Below are 20830 nucleotides of genomic sequence, written 5' to 3'. Positions count from 1 at the left end.
TGTGAATGAAGTAGCCACCAAAACGTTAAAATATGGTGTTCACTTAAATCGGCTACAACTTGCCATTTTCATTCCAATATCATATATATATATAAATAAGTTTACAGCAGATTATCTCTTGGCTAGTGTTTACGAAAACACTGTCATATATTGCTTGGTCAAATGAAAAGAAATATCTACATTTGCAGTGCACATGTGTAACCCGTACTAATTTCAAGAATTAGTGATATCTGAAGATGTACTTCATGACAACCACAATAATTTCCAATTAGTAACCCTGATATTCTTACCTCCCTTAATAATTCTTGCTCCAAACTATGGAAGATGAGTAACTTTTTTCTACGGAATTTGCGAATTTCGAGGTCAAGGTATTCCTTTTGGCCCCGTATTAGCCGTTGCTCCTCCTGTGCTTCCAACTGCTTCAAGTTGTCCTTCTGACTTCTGTTAACAGACAAACATTTCAGAACATAAGATAATGTCTGGTGTTACTTTGGGCCACAAACTAAAATGGTGAAATGAGGCTGTAACAGGCCATTAAGCATAATATATGAAAGAAAGAAGAGAAGAAAATAATGTATGAGTGGTAATAGAAATAAGATTAGTTAAAATTAAGGACCTGCCTTTGGGCAGAAAACTACAAATGAATGAATATTTCAACACAAAACTAAATCAATATATAATTTTTTTTTTTATTATTTGACAATTTTTGTACATTGGTACTTCAATTTTGCTTAAATATTTAACATTACAATAATATGAAACTTGTGGAGAGGATGATGTCCATTAACTTTGAGTCAACGATCAGGTTGTGCAGGTTCCGAGGAATCTGGTTGATTAAGCTGTTAGAATGTGTTGGCAATGTTGTATATAACTGCGTATAGGAAGAATGAATTTCAGTCTACTTTGGCTATATCTAGATCTGAATAAAGTGTTTCATTTCTCATATACCATGGTGCTCATTATTATTTTTAATGACCGATGTTTTACTATTTGAATACGTTTGATTTGACTTATAGAAGCCAATTCCCACAATGAACATCCATAGAGCCAAGTAAGTTTTAGGACGCATTACATATATTACCTTTTATTGGAAAGGAAAAGACAAAAGCTCAAAAGTATTGCTTTCAATTGATGAAGTTTGTATCTTAATCTCTGAAGGATGTGAGTGAGATGTTTATTCCAGGTCAAGCGACTATTTAGGATGATGTTTAGGTGAGGGGTTTGGACTTTTTCCATTGCTGGTTGTCACAATCAAAAAATTAAGACAACGTTTCGAAGGGTGGTTCTCCCTTCGTCTTCAGGTAGAAGGAAGGAGAGAAAGGAAGAAACCTACTGTTGGGATCGTTACATAAAGCTATTCTGTATGACTGATCGATTGATTCCTGGCTTCGGTGGAGATTCTAATTAAGAAAAACCCCTCATTTAGATCAATATTTAGGATGAGTTCAAGATATCGTACTTCATGCTGTGGTACTGGTGAACAGCTGAGGTATAATGGAAGTGCTTTTTCTTTTTTGAGGTATGTGAATGTTACTGTTGACTCTTGTTCATGACTGTTCTCCATTTTCTGTTACATATTTCAATTTATTTTCAAATCAATTTTATAATATTTTCAAAGAACTTGCATTATTTTTCTAAAGGCATGAGAAAAGTATGAAAGTTTGTATAAACTGGAAATGAAATAAATGTTGAATTATTTTGAATATAGAATAACTGCAATATGAACATTACTCATTCAACTCTATACTCTGGCAACAGAATCTATGTTTCATAAATCTATACTAATAATAAATCTGTAGCCAAAATTTTTCTGGTAATTTTCGATTTTCCAAAAATAATTGGTGTTAACATGTATAATTAACCATCCTGTAACCGAAAATCGCTTTTTTGAAATTTTTGTTTGTATGTCTGTCTGTCTGTCTGGATGTTTGTCACCCTTTCACGCGATAATGGCTGAACCAATTTATATGAAAATTGGAATATAGATTAAGTTCGTTGTAACTTAGATTTTAGGCTATATGGCATTCAAAATACTTTATTTAAAAGGGGGGTTATAAGGGGGCTTCAATTAAATAAATCGAAATATCTCCCTTATTATTAATTTTCATGAAAAATGTTACATAACAAAAGTTTCTATAAACATAATTTCCGATAAGTTTTATTCTATACAACATTTTGATAGGACTGATATTTAATGAGATAAATGAGTTTTAAAATTACAATAACAACGCCATCTAAGGCGCTGTACTAAAATAAAAACAAATGACTTCGTCTGTAAGGGGCCTTGGACAACAACAATCGAAAGCTATTAAACATAGCCTACAGAGAATGTTTCTGTGTTTGTATGAAGTAATATCGGAAGCTAATTAATTGTTTAATTATTATTTCACCATTGGAAATTGTAGTTTCTCTAGATGGACATAATTCTACAATGTTATTACAGTAACTTCTGAAACATATAGCAATATAAAATATACACATTAAAACTAAATGATATGTCAATCTTGATTAAACTATGGTTGCATGTAATAACAATTAAGAAACATGTTAAAGGAATTGTCATTGCACCAAATGATTGCTCTCTGGACCAAAATGACCGCATTATAATTATTTAAATACAATTTAAATTAAGTAACATAATAAAAGATTTATCCTTCTATCAAACATGAATGTTCCCTGAATCAAACGTCCTATTTTAATTATGTAATTATTTTATATTTATTTCTAACAGGTGCAGCAGAGCGCATGGGTATGGCTAGTATTATAATATTAGTGTTAATGGAAATTCATGAATTTAAATCTGAAAACATAAGTTCAAATTTTCAAAACATTGTAAAGCACAAGTATATATTTTTACTCATAAACTAACAGCTACTGTTGACATTTAACTTAAACCTAACTCTAACGAATTAATACTTCTCCAGTTATCAGACATGAAGGGACTTACTGTAATGTGGCATCCCGCTGCCTCTTAGGTGTTGATTCATCTAGACTCAATTCCCTCTTCCACCTCTCCTTATTTGCTTTGTACTCCTTTTTCTTTTGTGTTTCAAATGCCTTACGATCCTGTTCTTGCCGACCACATATTTCTTTCTGCAGCTTCTTTTCTGCAGTAAGATTCTGCTTCAGCTAGAAAAAAATTAATATACTTTATGAGTGCTTCTCTTCATCAGAACAAAATGAATAAATATTTTACAAATGTTTTTCAGTAAAAAATGAGATATGAAAATTCGTGACCAAAAAAAAAAAAAAAAAAAAAAAAAAAGTCATTTTTAATTGCGTACATTTGCATTAAACATGAATTAATGTATTATTACAACATTTTAAGAAAGAAACTAGTGTCTGATGTAATATGTATACAGTCCATCTGATACAAAGCTATGCACAATGAACAAAAAAGACATGCAGTGATATGACTTACAACAGAGTACATTTTTTACATAGTATTTCTTATTCACTTGAGCTACTACGTCATTCTTAAGTGATTATAAAATTAAAGAAAATTTTGTATAAGATCTTAAATTCTATTTTCAAAAAGTTAAATTTCTCATGACTATGTGAAGAATTCACAACTAAAGTGTACAGTTTTAGGTACTTGGGATTCCAGCTAGAGTTGTCATTTGCCCATGAGCCAATAGTATTATTTAAAAAATGTATGACTTGTCCCATGTCCTGCCCTAGTTACCCAGCATGCTATTTTATGCCGGCAGAATGTTTTAGAATCAGCAGAAATAAGGAAATACCATTAGGGAAAAGTTGAGGTCCAAAAGAAAATTCAAAAACATTCTAGAACAAAAATCCGAAAGCAAAAAACGAATTTTTTCCGGTAAGTGACCTTTACAGTGCACTTATTGTTACTTAGTTACCATTACAGTGCAGTTTTGTGAAGGCTTTGAAATAATATTGCTCTAAATTTTCAATGCAAAATATACTGTATTTGCAATTTTAAAAATATGATCATGCAAAAAAATGTTGTACAATACATGTTTGTGAAGTCCATTACAAAACCTCGGAAAATGAAAAACTCGCTCTGCTCGTTTTTCAAACCTTTCCTCGATTTTGTAAAAAGCACTTCCCAACCTTGTATCATAATAAAACTATTTCAGAATATTTAACATCAATATGAATGAGTTTTAGGGCATATCAACATGACTGTTTGTTATTTGGTGCACTACAACATCTATGCAAAATATGAATACAATTGGACTTGTAGTTTCTGAAAAAAAAAGGAACGTTGAAAACTGCAAAACGTCATTTTGAGAAAAACAGTGATGAAGATAAATTTTATTATTGGTACTATAACATGCTTGAAAACACGCCATTTAAAGGGCATAATGGATAACTTTAATAAACTACATATATTCTGAATCATAAAAAAGCACAAATTTAATTGAATTAAAAGTGAAAAATATCATTTTTGGCTGTTTCAGTCTTCAATTTTTCTTAAACTAAAATCTTCGGCAACATTGGAAACAACAACAGTAATTATAAAACAGGACCTTCTTTGTTATAGATCTATTTTACAGTTTGCTTTCAGGAAACAAATACTACATCTGCAAAAACAATATGCAATTATAATGATATTAAATGGCGAATGTCAGCCAAAATGACAATAATCAAAGCTCCACTGAACTATATGTTATTTATTATCCCAACATACTCCTATTACTTACAAGAAATGCACACAACATACCTTCTTTTCAAGTTCCTGCTGATGTCTTATCTGCAGCTTCTCTAACTCTTTGCTGAACTGCTGTAGTAGTGATTCATATTCCTTGTCTAGCAATTGTTTATGACTTTCCATTTCTATCTTGCATCGTTCTTCCAGCTGTTTTGAAATACACTTATATGAGTATATACAGCAAAAATCTAATAAAATCCAAATAAATCTACATAAGATGTCATATTTTTCTGGGCCCTCTATTCTTCTATAAGAATTTATGAAAAATCTTCATTTAAAAAATTTCAACTAAAGACATTTTCTCGCAAATACATACATTTACAACATTAAAATCATTTCAGATGTTCTAAAGAATGATTCCATGCAAAGTATGGCCCAAAGAAGTATGAAAACTGTAGCATATACACATGTACTGTAACAGACAGAGTGGTCTGATTACACAACTGAAATGACTACGAAGCTTATGTGAAACATTTTTACAGATTTTAAATAATTTAATACATTAATATTGGAATTATGCATCCACAAATTCCAGACCCATCGATGTTCACTAGAATTGATAATATATACAGTAGAACTCAGATTATCCGTCACCGTATTAACCGATTGGCTGATTATTTGACTGTATATTTCTCGTTCTTTTTTTTCTTCAGAAATAAATAACTCATATGAAGTACTGTTTTGTACATCACATTAGAAGGTTCTACATATGATTTTGCTAGAGTGTTATTACAAGCCTTTTTCGTTACACATGCTAGAGTGTTATTACAAGCCTTTTTCGTTACACAGCATTGTCTACTGTTCGAATTGCCGTTCTATAATATAACTTGTATATAAAATATCTTCCATGCGTGTTAACAGAAAACGTGTTGTGCTAAGTATCGAAAAAAAAAAATGAAAATAATTGAATGGTTTGAGAAAGAGAAACTGTGGCTCATCTCGCATCAGAATACGAAATTGGAGTTATAACTGCGCGATTTAATAAAAAACAAGGATAAAATGTAAAAAAAGTATGTAAATCTACAACATGAGACCTCCTTTATTCCTATCTTTCCTGAGACAGTCATTACAAAGGGCTTTCCTGCCCGTTAAAAACCCGTCGTTAACAACCAGACTTAAATTAGTGAACTTCTGATTGACTACAAGCGAGTTAAATACAAGACAATGGAGGAAATTATAAAATATCACACACACACACACACACACACACACACACACACACACACACACACACACACACACACACACACACACACACACACACACACACACACACACACACACACACACACACACACACACACACACACACACACACACACACACACACACACACACACACACACACACACACACACACACACACACACACACACACACACACACACACACACACACACACACACACACACACACACACACACACACACACACACACACACACACACACACACACACACACACACACACACACACACACACACACACACACACACACACACACACACACACACACACACACACACACACACACACACACACACACACACACACACACACACACACACACACACACACACACACACACACACACACACACACACACACACACACACACACACACACACACACACACACACACACACACACACACACACACACACACACACACACACACACACACACACACACACACACACACACACACACACACACACACACACACACACACACACACACACACACACACACACACACACACACACACACACACACACACACACACACACACACACACACACACACACACACACACACACACACACACACACACACACACACACACACACACACACACACACACACACACACACACACACACACACACACACACACACACACACACACACACACACACACACACACACACACACACACACACACACACACACACACACACACACACACACACACACACACACACACACACACACACACACACACACACACACACACACACACACACACACACACACACACACACACACACACACACACACACACACACACACACACACACACACACACACACACACACACACACACACACACACACACACACACACACACACACACACACACACACACACACACACACACACACACACACACACACACACACACACACACACACACACACACACACACACACACACACACACACACACACACACACACACACACACACACACACACACACACACACACACACACACACACACACACACACACACACACACACACACACACACACACACACACACACACACACACACACACACACACACACACACACACACACACACACACACACACACACACACACACACACACACACACACACACACACACACACACACACACACACACACACACACACACACACACACACACACACACACACACACACACACACACACACACACACACACACACACACACACACACACACACACACACACACACACACACACACACACACACACACACACACACACACACACACACACACACACACACACACACACACACACACACACACACACACACACACACACACACACACACACACACACACACACACACACACACACACACACACACACACACACACACACACACACACACACACACACACACACACACACACACACACACACACACACACACACACACACACACACACACACACACACACACACACACACACACACACACACACACACACACACACACACACACACACACACACACACACACACACACACACACACACACACACACACACACACACACACACACACACACACACACACCCAACAAAGTCAAAACACTCAATACACAACCGAAATAGCAAACGTGAATTTCCCATTAAAATTATTCAGTGAATTTTTATAATTATACTCCACGTACTATGGAAAAAGTAAAAACACAAATTGTAATCTTCACACCAGCCCAGAGTGTCTATTAGATAATGATTTTGTATTTCCAGATTTTTTCCAAGTTTTTCTTTTAATTTCGTTTGTTAGGTTATTTTGCATAAAAAAATATGCAGTATTTTTTTAAATTCAAATATAAATTATGTACAGCAAATAAAAGGTAAAGAAAAAGAATTGTTTGCTCATTTTCAACTTCTACAATTCCTTTACTTTCCTATATTTACTGATATTTTAATTTCAATACAATATGTATAGTAAGTCCAAATACAAACTTGTATCCACAAAAAAATAAAAAAAAAAACATCAATTTTTCTTCTTTTCTCATCTTTTAAAAGTCCAACAACCTTTTACTCGTTTTTCCAAAGCGTCTGCTTTTCATCACTGGGACAAAGGAAAATTCAATCATGGAAGAATTTCAAATAATTCAAGGTTTCTTTTTAATTCCAAGCATTTCCAGGTTTCCCAGGCCAAAAAGTAAATGTCAGGCTAATTCCAGCTTTTCTAGGTTCTCAAAGTCTGTAAACACCCTGCAGACCTTTAGTTCAAATTTGTTTTGTTTTACCTTGAGAAGTGCTGCCTGATGTTCACGTCTCATTCGTTTGTAGCCAGTCATCTGTTCATGCATTTCTTCCTGCATGTGTTCTTTTTGTTGCTTTGTTACAATAGATGTTGTACGGATGGTTGCAAAATTGTTGGCTCCATGGTCCTGGATGGCATTTGAGTTACTGGCCTGCTAAATATCACAATAACAATTCACATTCTGCCATACTTATATGGTAGTGTGAAATTTAGAGGTTTTAGGTTCTATGGTTTTTGTCAATGGTTTTTGTAAAGCCTGAGCAAAATTTACATATACATATATATATACATCCGTGGCATGACAATCCATGGACAGACAAGGCAGACCAGCCGAATGCTAGCTCCACATCCACATGCCTCAGCAAGCAGAAGTGAACGATCATCCAACCAGTATGGGTGTAACATATGATGATTCCCCCGAATTTATAGCTGGCTTACTGTAGCTCCAAAAAATTAATCATGATTCTGGGTGGACACCAGTCCCATATACTGTCCGAAATTTCATGAGAAAATTTTTTCACACACATGGACTCGAACCAGTGCTCATACTGTATCACTAGTCCAAGACATGTCATCTTAGACTAAACAGCTATGGCATGGGACATTATATACATTATGTATATGATATAGAAACACAGACATATATATATATATATATATATATATATATATATATATAAAATAACTCTTCAGTAATATATTAACAATATAAGTGCAAATCTTTGTAAGTAAATACAAAGAATGTAACTCAGAAGTGTAAACCGTTGTAAGTAAATACAAAAAATGTAACTCAGAAGTGTAAACCTTTGTACACTTTTGTAAGTAAATACAAAGAATGTAACTCAGAAGTGTAAACCTTTGTAAGTAAATACAAAAAAATGTAACTCAAAAGTGTAAACCTTTGTACACTTTTGTAAGTAAATACAAAGAAAGTAACTCAGAAGTGTAAACCTTTGTAAGTAAATACAAAAAAATGTAACTCAAAAGTGTAAACCTTTGTACACTTTTGTAATAAATATAAAGAAAGTAACTCAAAAGTGTAAACTTTTGTAAGTAAATACAAAGAAAGTAACTCAGAACAATAACATTACAAGCTTTATAAAAGCTATTACATTAAATGTACCTTGTGTCTATTCCGCATGGAGGGAGGATAATTGCTGTCATTGCCATCAGCTGAAGGTGGAAGACTATTGGTGGAGCTACTCTGTGATGAAGCACTGACACCCACCGAATGCAATGAGTGCTCTGAGGTGATGCTGTTGCTTTTACTACTATCGCCCCCTGTCTGTTCGTCTGGGGTATCTGCAATATGACAAATTTACAGGATTCAATACAACACATCTAATGAACTCAAATGTTAATTATAAAACAAAACAACTTCTGCTTATGTTTTAAGAATTTTATGAAGTGTCTTTTGAAGAACAGTTCAAGCAGACACATAAAATATCACCTAAATATTCTTTTTACTTAACTTAAAACATTAAACTCAGTACTTCAGGGATTGCCTATATTCTGTTGTTTTAGGTTATAACACAATCTAGTACAGACAGTCATAAAGCTAAATATGTAGGGAATAAGCATCCAATGACAATTGAACTTTAGTTGCTAGCCACTAGGATCGCTACTTTCGCACAGTCTATTGTTCCTAGTACTCTCAGTTGCTAACTGCTTGGAGCATTGTACCACGAGAAATGCAAAAAATCACCTCAAGCTTCGTGGCTGTATGTACTAGACTGTGGTTATACTGTACTACATTTATTATTTTTTTATTGGTTTATTTTACGACCTTTATCAACTGTGATGGTTATCTAGTGTCTGAATGAAAAAAAGGTGATAATGCCAGCAAAATGAGTCTGGGGTCCAGCATTGAAAGTTACCTAGCATTTGCTCTTAATGGGTTGAGGAAAAACTACGGAAAAAATCTCTACCAGGTAATTAGTCCCCAACCAGGATTTGAACCCGGGCCTGCTTGTTTCACAGTCAGACATGCTAACCATTACTTTACAGCAGTGGACTACATATTTTTATTAATTTCATATGTTACACACTTTATATTTTTACTGCTTGTAAGCACTGAATGTATCAATGCTCTCAGAGTCTTACAACCAATTATTTTCAATATTACTTGAATGATGTCGAAACAAGCTGTGATTATCAGTGGGATGTCACGTAGTTATGATTTTTCCCATAAAATTTTTTTTCCTGGCATATAATACGCACCCTGGAATTTTAATCCAAAAATTATGGGAAAAAAGTGCATATATTATGTGAATAAGTACGGTATATTAATTTTAAAATTGTAAGTTATTCTGTGTCTTAATGACAAGCCTGATTTGGACCAGATTGAATAAATAAATAATAACTAAATAAATAAAATGTGTGGTGAATGTGAAATCAACATCAAGTGAAGAAGATACTTATAATCAACATTTCAATAAATAAAGGAACTTTGCCTGAAATATACAGAATACTACATATTTGTGATAATATCAAACAACTGTTCTTACCATCTGCATCTCCAACTGTGCTCTCATTTTCAAATGCTTCAATCATTAATATTTTCTTCATCTTGCGGTAATTTAAGTTGTCTAATTCTCGCACTGCCGCTTTTGTACGTTGGATCAGGTCAATAAGAACATGTGGAGAACGAGTGCGAGTCACCATTTGATGCTGTACAAGGATCAGATATGTCAGTTTTTTATTATTATTCCTTTATGTTAATGTAACAGCAAAACCAAAACATAAATTTGCACATGTTATCTGAAGTTCCAGCAACAAATTACTATTGTTTTCCTCTTTCAATTATGTACAGAACAAGATATACAGAGTATTTCATAAGTAACAAGTTTATTAAAAAATCAACTATTTTGGATGATTTTTTTTAAATGATGTTCATCCTCACGAGAAAAAATCCTTCCCGGTGCTGTACAGTCGATTTCGAAAAAAAAACACCCCCTCCCCTCACAGCCAGAGCAATTAAACGAAAGAATGGTTATATTTTAAACCTTTATTACAACACACAAATGTAGAAACAGTTTCAATTGTTGACAAATTAAGGTGTACAATTTTCAAAATGTCTTCCGTTCTGCTGAATGCACAAATGTAAGCGACATATCAACTCTTCATGGACTCTGGTGAGCATGTCAGGCGTAACCATTTGTATCGTGTATTGAATTCGTTCCACAACTAGTTCAGGAATAGTGCATGGCTGTCACATAGACACGATCCTTGATAAATTCCCAGCAAAAGAAGTCCAGGGGAGTCAAATCAGGTGATCTCGGAGGCTAATGGGATTGGGCCTGTGTGACCGATCCACCTGCCTGGAAACACTTCGTCTAGCAAGGCTCGAACATCAGATCAACTATATGGCACCGGGAAGGGTTCTTTCTAGTGAGGATGAGCATCATTTCAAAAAATTATCCAAAATAGTTCATTTTTCGATAGACAAATTCATGTGGAAATATAACAAAATTTCAACACAAAACTATAAATCCAATTTTTATTAATAAATATTTATAACAAAGGAAATTTAATGATATTGGTATCATTTTAATTAATTCTCAGAAGTTACTTCTAGCTTTACCCTCGTAAAATGCATGATTGACAGTATAGAAACTTACAGAAAGCAGCTTTCCTGATGTTGGCCTTTCGTTAGGATTCTTTTGAAGACATGACTCAACAAAATGCCTGAATACATCACTCCATTCTGGGGAACTCAGAGAAGGTGTGTCATTCTGAGCTATATGGTACAGAGCACTCATTGCATTCATATTGAAATACGGTGGCTTACGTTCAGCTGAAAACATAAAATTGCATTCACTTAACTTCAATACGTCTCTCCAACAATAAAATAATTTAAAAATTCATTAAGAATGTATTTAAACAAATCATTCATTACAGAAGCAGCATTAAAGTAAAATAGATTACTAAATTTATGTCATTACAAGAGTTCTCATTTTCTGATGAGGAATCTGATGATTCTGAACTGGAAGTGATATTAGTTTATGACAAATTAATTTACACTGTTTCGACAATTTCCTGCAAGATATTCATTAATGTCCGATTGAATATCTACAATTATCTAAAACTGTCATTCAATTCATTGTACACAAGTGAAATGCAAAATCTGCAGCACAGATAACGAGTTAAATGAACATCATCTGCCTCGGAAAAACTTGGATGATGGCAAACAAAAAGAATAAAGAAACTGGGATAGAAAAAAAAAAAAAAAAAAAAAAAGACATACCAATTTACTCATACCACAAAACAACAGACATTCCGTAACACTTTCATGAGACAGCACAAATAGTATTAGACTATAGAGAGAATTAAATGTACTAACAAAGTTTTAAGGCAAGTAGATCTGTATTTTACTTTATTTTTTTTATTATGGTATTATTTTCGTGTTGTTTAGTGTCGATTTTGTTATGCTATTATTTTTTTGTAATATGTTAGTATTCTGTTCTTTAACCTTTTGTTAAATTTTCACTGCTTGTATACTTTGTGACCTGGTAGAGTGTAAGAGAAGGCCCTATGGCCTTAACTCTGCCAGTACAAATAAATAAGTAAATAAATAAATAAATAATAATAAATAACATTACCTAATTCTATACATGTAATTCCCAATGACCACACATCTACTTTTCCGTCATACTGCCCTTCATCCATGGCTAGAATTACTTCAGGTGCCATCCAGTATGGCGTGCCTACGAAACTATTGGCAGGACATTTGATGCTTGCTGAGCCAAAATCAGCTGTAACAGAAAGACATCTAAGATTAGGACATTCTAAAATTGAAAAAATAAAATATGAAGTGATCAGACAACAGATGAATAAAGAAAATTCGATTTTAGATTCCGTAAAATATAGACAGAATAGTATGGACATGTAAAGCGAATGGATGATGGAAGGCTACCAAGAAGAGTTTTAGATTGGATACCAGAGGGAAGGAGAGCCAGAGATAGACCGCAAAAAACACCTGGTTGCAAGACATAAATAAAGCGTTGGCAGAGAAAGGACTGCAAAAATGGGGTTGGGAAGATAAGAGAGAATTGGAGAAAAAAGTAAGAACGTAGGACATTGGTCACAGGAAGATGTGATATTACATTGTAAACCTGTTTGTAGTAGTAAAGGTAAAAAAAGGTAAAGGTATCCCCGTAACATGCCATGAAGGCACTTGGGGGGCATGGAGGTAGAGCCCCATGCTTTCCATGACCTCGGCACTAGAATGAGGTGGTGTGGTCGGCACCACGCTCTGGCCGCCTTTTACCCCCGGGAAAGACCCGGTACTCAATTTTATAGGAGGCTGAGTGAACCTCGGGGCCGTTCTGAAAGTTTGGCAACGAGAAAAAATCCTGTCACCACCTGGGATCGAACCCCGGACCTTCCAGTCCGTAGCCAGCTGCTCTACCAACTGAGCTACCCGGCCGCCCCTGTTTGTAGTAGTAATAATAATAATAATAATAATAATAATAATAATAAACATATTAACTCACCCAGCTTCACAGTCCCATTTTCCGTGAGCAGAATATTGCCTGCCTTGACATCACGGTGTATCCTTCCCAGAGCATGCAGGTAACTCAAGCCTCGTAATACACCATCACATATGGCTGCGATTTCCTCTTCTTTCAATGGCCTCTTGTGAACTTCAATGATGTCAGATGCAGACCCAAGGCAATACTCCATCACAAGCTGCACAAAACGAAGCAATTTTTAAATAAAACATTAATTTATTTATGATTGAATGACTTCTAATTGTCATTTTTCTAGAACGACCATCATGTTTTCAACCAAAAGCAAGACATGGCCACATATTAAACTAAACAATGTGAAAGATACCAGAAGTCAGGTCGCCCCCCTCACTTCTTAAAAGTAAAATCATATAACTCAAAATGCCATTGTGTATATGTGTGTGAGACAGAAAATGCGAAGAGAGAGACAGAAAAGGAGTGAGGGAGAGAGGAGCAGAGAGACTTATTTCTAGGTCCACTATATCAAGACCATAGGAGCTACCGGCGTGGCTCAGTCGGTTAAGGCGCTTGCCTGCCAGTCTGAAGTTGCTTTTGGGCGAGGGTTCGATCCCACTTGGGCTGATTACCTGGTGGGTTTTTTTCCGAGGTTTTCGCCAACCGTAATGGTAATCTATGTCAAATCCTCGGCTTCATCTCGCAAATATCCTCTCACTATCACCAATCTTATCGACGCTAAATAACCTAGTAGTTGATACAGCGTCATTAAATAACCAACTAAAAAAAAAAAAGGCCATAGGAATCTCACTTGGATGGGTAACTGTTTCATATGCCATGATTATCAGAGCCATGAGCATATTACAGTGGTAATTCGACTTTGCCCATTTATTTTATGTAGGGAATGAAGAAATTATGTAATGATGCAGGAAAAATGACAGTACTCCAGGAAAATCTATCCCAACACTTTGTCCATCACAAATTCAATTTGAACTCACATTTGAATACGGATCTCTGCTGTGGAAAGCAAATGCTCTAGCCAATCAACAACGTTATAAATATTACAAATTATTTTAATACAGTAAATGACAGACATATCACAACACATCTATAAGTAAATCTCTGCTCACAAAAGTATTATTTAAAACAATTTTTTTCATATTCGACAACAGCTACAAAAAATAAACAAAGAAATAAGTATATATAGATATGGAAAAAAACGGAACAATTCCTTTTATCAATACTGTAATTAAAAAAATATGAGAAATCATTCAATTTAATCCTGAAGTACAAAATGAAAATGTGACATTGTATACAAAATTGTCCACAAAGATACTTAGTATATGAATAGTACAGGAGAAAAACCTGGTAAGTCACGTTTTACTGTTTTCACAGGAGAACAAGTTAAAAGTTTCAAGACCCATTATATTGTCTTGTCTTTGGGTTATTCTATTGAAGTTGATATTCTGTGCAGTTAAACTACACAAATCACACTACCTGAGCTATTACACGGCATCTAAAACAGAAAATCGATCATTTTGGACTTACCACGTTTTTCCCCTGTGCTCTTCAATTTATGCATTATCAGAATTTGTAAGGCTTAAATTCAAATTTCACTTTCTGGCAACAACAAAGTTTCTTAACGTAATCACGTTATTTTTTTTTTTTGCAGTTTTAAATCTTATTGAGAAAATGACACTAGGTTGAACTGACATATTAATAAAGGTATCCTCCTTTACATGCCATGTAGATGCATGGGGGCATGAAGATAGAGCACCATGCTTTCGTGACCTTGGCATTAGAATGAGGTAATATGTTTGATACCATGCACTAATCACCCTTTTACCTCCAGGGAAGAACTGGTGCTCAATTTGACACGAGGCTGAATGGACTCTGGGACTGATCTGGAAATTTTGGCAATGAGAATACTCCCACCATTACCCAGGACCGAACCTAGAACTTTCCAGTCTGTAGCTAGTTGCTCTACCAAATGAGATACCTCAGCAATGAATTCATACATTAGGAATATATACAGTACTTCATATTAAAAACTTTTCGCTATTCAAAATTTGTACACAGTCATTTGAAATCAATCTTCTTAATGTATCCAGCTGTTTGCTGACAACATAAAGTCCACTATAGTCCACTGTAGTCTATTCAGTTTTTTGTTTTTCACGAGAAATGAGGGGTATTTTGATCGGTGTTCTTTATAGATGCCTGTTGCTGGTAGCCAGAGTTGGGGTGTAGTCAATATATACTGCAGGGCTGTGTCTTCTTCAACTGGTACTGATGATTTTAATTTACTTCTTTTGTGGTTTATAGATGGACAGTAGAGAAGAATGTGTTCCAGATCTTCATCATGATTAATACACCACAGACAAGTAGGATTATCAGAAATGTGAAATCTGTGTAGGTACAACTGAGTGACAATGTGACCTGTTCTGGTTCTTGTTAAAAATGTTTGAACATGTCTGGGCAAATTTTTGTACATTTCCAGGTCATTTGGTTTCTTTTGTACAGACTGTAAAATTTTTCCTTTGTCAGAAGAGAGCCAATTGTTGATCCATAGGTTTGTAAAATGAGACTTTATTGAAGCAAAAGCATTGGATAGAGATATCACTTCAAAAAGTCTTGGTTGCAAATATGTTGCCTGTTTTGCAATATTATCGACTTTCTCGTTTCCAGGTATACCACAATGACCAGGTATCCATTGAAATATTATTTCCTTTTGGAGTTCTTTTAGTTTACTTAGTCATTTGAAAGAATTGTACTAAAACAATTTCCATGTATAATTTGTGCTAGAATTAAACAATTCTCATTTACAGTAACAACCTGTAGGCAGTGACGACTTTAACATTATATTGAGCAACTTTTAGCTGGTGTTGACAACAAGAATTTAATCTTGGAGTCTAGCAATAAATATAGCAACTTTCAAGGCACAAATCTTAAAATGTTTTTATTAATATTTTTGTTGATTAAATAGCATGAAGTTGACCAGCCTCATGGTCTAGTTGTCAGAGCTTCTGGCTAGATTACAAGAGTTTTAAGTTTAGATTTAAGACATCTCATGGAGTCACATAATCATATTATCATTGGGTAACATAATTCTGCCTTCCAAATGCCCCAACCTCAGAAGTAGGTTACAAGCAGGTTACTGCCAGGAAAAAAGATCAGAAATGTCAAAAGACAACCTGGCGGCATTATGAGGGAAAAAAATAGCATGAAGTGAACTTGTTTTTAATATTTTGTTACAAATTGCCACTTTTTTCCTTTCCTAAGATTTTTTCTTTGCTTTGATTTATTGTGCTATGCAATTCTGACAATGGAATGCAAGACCCATGAATCCATGATACTGCAAATGGCAGGGCAGTGATTGTCAACTTGGCCTGGCAGGCAAAAAACCCAATGGTAGGTTCTGCTGTCACTATACATCTGGGCACATATTGTTACCATAAATATTACGTTCTTTTAGCGATATCTAGAGCCTTTTGAGGTTATCACTAATATTATAGCTTTTTAGCGATATTTTGAGGTTCAATTTAGTGACAAAGCATTATCAGGAGTTGGCATCCTTGCCTATAGTTTTCAACAATTACAGCTCTTCTTAAGATAAAGATGTTCTCCCCCCTCTTCAAGTGAAATGCAAGGAAGGCATATACTAGCGTCTTTTTTAACAAATGTTGCCACTTCTAGTATTGCTGTATGTGGTGCTACTTCTTTCATCTATTTTTTTTTTTCCTTTTTTAAAGACTGTCACATAGAGAAGTGTGGCAACACTGTTAGTGCAAGATCTCTGCTTGTATCTGGCCAACTTTAAATTTAAAAATGCAGTTATATTGTCAGACTCCAAAGCAGCTATTCTATCACTAGTCTCTAGACACACACCTTCATCTCAAACAGCAGAAATAACTAAAATGCTCTCTCAATTAATAATATTCAATAAAAGAATTGTTTTCCAATGGATACCATCCCATTGTGGAATTCTGGGAAACGAGAATGTGGATGCTTTAGCAAAGAAGGGCAGCACTGCTACTTACAGACCTGTTACTAAATTTACGTATTACTCTGTGAAAATATTTATTAAATCCACATACTTAGACTTCTACAAACAAAATTTGGTAACACAATCTCAAGGGAAAAAATGAAACTCTCTGCATCATAATCCGCAGTTAATTTCCGATTTACCATGCAAATCGTCTGTAGCTACGTCTAGATTGGCAACAGGCCATGATTGTTTGGCCAAGCACCTGCATAGAATTGGAATATATCAGTCCCCTAACTGTCTATTGTGCAACTCAAATCAAGAAATGGATTCGGAACACCTCAAAATCTGTGCTTCAGTGGCTGACCATGACAATATCTTTGAAAAATATTGCAGTGCAAGAGGTCAAATGACTTTATTGTCAAACGCCTGGCATTAAAAAACAACAACTTCTCTTAATCACTAAATACTGATGCTATAATGAAGATATATCTGTTTATTGTAAATAATGATTTTTATTTCTGGCAAAGACAACAATGCATTTTTAAATTCAAAAGAAGCAGATTTAATCTTACACCGCACCGCACATTGAGAAGACAATGAATTATTGCATCATAATCACATTGAGTCCAAAAAAGTGTCTTCTCTCAATGAGATAGATATCAATGAGATAAGAGAAGAAAAATGCACGACGAAGTTATGTCAACTCAGGCAATAACAGATTGTTGATTGTTTATTGGAAGTGATAATGTTGTTTACCTCCTTTTCTGTGTGTTTACACACTATGTATAGCCAAGCTTAAAATTAAACGCTATCTTTATACACTTTTACAGCAAGAGTTTAACTCTATGAAAGAATTTAAAGAGAGAGAAATATGACAAGTCTATATCCCATGTTTGTAGGGCATACGGTATCAGCAGTACCATGCCTATATCAGAGTCAACAATAAAATATCTTTCTTCATATTTCTATACAGTACACTTTTAACACTTCTATATCAGTGATTAAATTTCTAACTTCTTTACCAGAAATTTAATCAGTAATAAAATATCCTTATCTTAAGGGACCAATGTTCAATGCATCAAAAACTATTTTCATTATTTGAAGTACAAAAAAAAATATTAGGCCTATGTGTTACAAAACATTGTTTACAATTGATATTAGAGGAGAAAAATTCGCTCCTAAGCCGGGATCGAACCTGGGTCCTTGGCTCTACGTACCAAGGGCTCTAACAACTGAGCTACACCTAAGTTCAATCCACAACACCGGATCAAATCCCTCTACTCTAGTGCTTTTCCCTTTGTGGCCTTACTCCATGTTCGATATATATGCTGACATATCATATTAAGTCAACTGCCATTATACAAGGAGCGCACTCAATTGAGTGACATGGTGGCCGGGATTCCATAATATTCGAGCCGGTGCTGTGGATTGAACTTCGGTGTAGCTCAGTGGTTAGAGCGCTTGGTACGTAGAACCAAGGACCTGGATTCGATCCCCGATGCTGGAGCAAATTTTTCTCCTCTAATATTATTGTTACCATAACAGATAGATTCTGTTGGGAAAAAAATTAATCTTTACGTAAATTGTTTATATCTCATGAAAAACTTTATTCCAGGTGTGTGTGTGTGTGTGCACGTGCATGCGTGTCAAATCTATTTAGAGACTGGAATTTGAGATGTCAACTTATCAGTACATTTTATTTTAAGCTGTATATATTATTTTGATACAGATTTTGAACTTGAATGTTAACAGACTATTTTATTCAAGCTTGCATCTTTAATATCATAACGCAGAATGTATAAAATACAAAAATGTCAAGTACTATGCCCACAGTAGCTAAATACTTCAACATCACTATAAATTCAATGACAAAGGTGATGAGTTGACATTTAAGCCTGGGCTTGGGAGCTCAGCAGCCATTTTCATAATAAAGGTTAGAGGTCACTCAACAAGACCTCTGACAACAAACTAGTTTCTTTACAAAGGGACTGTAATATTAAGTTTAAATAATGAAACACAACGTCTAATTTTAGAGATCAAAAACAGAAAACACATATTCTAATATTAGTACTATAGCAATGTAGGTGGCAGCATTCACCACACTCTGACAGTGCTAAGTGAGAGAATTTCGAAATTTATTAAAATATTCAACGTATCTGAATTAATATAGCAGGGAAAACTGTGCACAATGTACATTAGACCTAACAAAATACTGACAGTCATTAGTTCTTTCAGCACATCCTAATATACGATATCATTCACATATTTTTCTGTATAGTTTACACAAGTAAAGTCTATTATAAATAATGTTCCTGAAACTGCATATAATGCCCAGACATTTATCCGTTCATGCGAACTTTATGTCTGAAGTTGCTCTATAATGGTGTTGCTTTTTTCTTTTGTAATTTTCCAGAAGGAGAATTCTAATACGTCTACTTAAACAGTCTTGTTTCTGCAGAATAAGTCAGTTCAACTATGTGTACGAACAGAACAAAAATAATAATAATAGATGTCAAGAAGACAACACATGCTTTCTCATCACATATTCCACGCACTCTGCAACAATTCAGTTATTTTATCTTGCTGCAAAGGATATGCTCTTTCATTTTCTTCAGCCATCATTCAAAAGGCACATAGGAATAAAACCAATTGCTATGCACCTGAATAAGAAGGCAGATTTCCTGTTCGGAAGTGAATTCAAAAGTAGTATTTATAACTCAAAAAGTACGACAATTGAGTTCATTTTTTAATTTTACGGATTAAGTATAAATATCAGATCACCTGATAAGTAATGTTGGTTTTAAAGTTTGTAAGATTTTAATAATTTTGTTAGTTGGACAATATAATTTACAGGACTCTGTGGTTATTATTGTGTATTGTGAGCATGTGACAGTCATTAATATATTATTGTTAATGCAAACAGTATAAAATGGAGATGATGACGATTAGAATCCTTCTAAAGCACTACTGGAAACAAGATTATAAAGCTGCAATCACGGTTCGAAAATTATTAGAAGCTGAGGGTGAAGGTGTCGTTAGTGAGCATGTAGCACATTGATGGTTCCCGCATTTCAATAACAAAGAAGGAGACATTAAAGATTTACAACGTCCTGGAAGACCT

The 20830-nt window shown here is 34.9% G+C and overlaps 1 protein-coding gene across 6 annotated transcripts in view; it reads right to left on the bottom strand.

The window, feature by feature from the left end:
• The window catches only part of Tao (Serine/threonine-protein kinase Tao), a 58028-nt gene that overhangs the window by 22272 nt on the left and 14926 nt on the right, over positions 1–20830 (bottom strand). For 5 of the 6 annotated variants that reach the window (XM_069829260.1, XM_069829262.1, XM_069829257.1 and 2 more), the window contains 9 exons: positions 13755–13950; positions 12861–13013; positions 11880–12055; positions 10767–10929; positions 9383–9561; positions 8243–8413; positions 4694–4828; positions 2948–3129; positions 291–441 (listed from right to left, as the gene is read on the bottom strand). In XM_069829260.1, coding sequence (XP_069685361.1) covers positions 291–441; positions 2948–3129; positions 4694–4828; positions 8243–8413; positions 9383–9561; positions 10767–10929; positions 11880–12055; positions 12861–13013; positions 13755–13950 — 1506 coding nt within the window. The remainder of the gene's footprint in view (positions 1–290; positions 442–2947; positions 3130–4693; positions 4829–8242; positions 8414–9382; positions 9562–10766; positions 10930–11879; positions 12056–12860; positions 13014–13754; positions 13951–20830) is intronic. The other variant, XM_069829261.1, reaches the window with a different exon arrangement.

The sequence above is a fragment of the Periplaneta americana genome, chromosome 6 (genome assembly GCF_040183065.1).
Source record: "Periplaneta americana isolate PAMFEO1 chromosome 6, P.americana_PAMFEO1_priV1, whole genome shotgun sequence".
Classification (NCBI taxonomy): domain Eukaryota; kingdom Metazoa; phylum Arthropoda; class Insecta; order Blattodea; family Blattidae; genus Periplaneta; species Periplaneta americana.
Note: the sequence above shows the minus strand (reverse complement) of the source record. Positions and strands in the feature narration are given on the sequence as shown.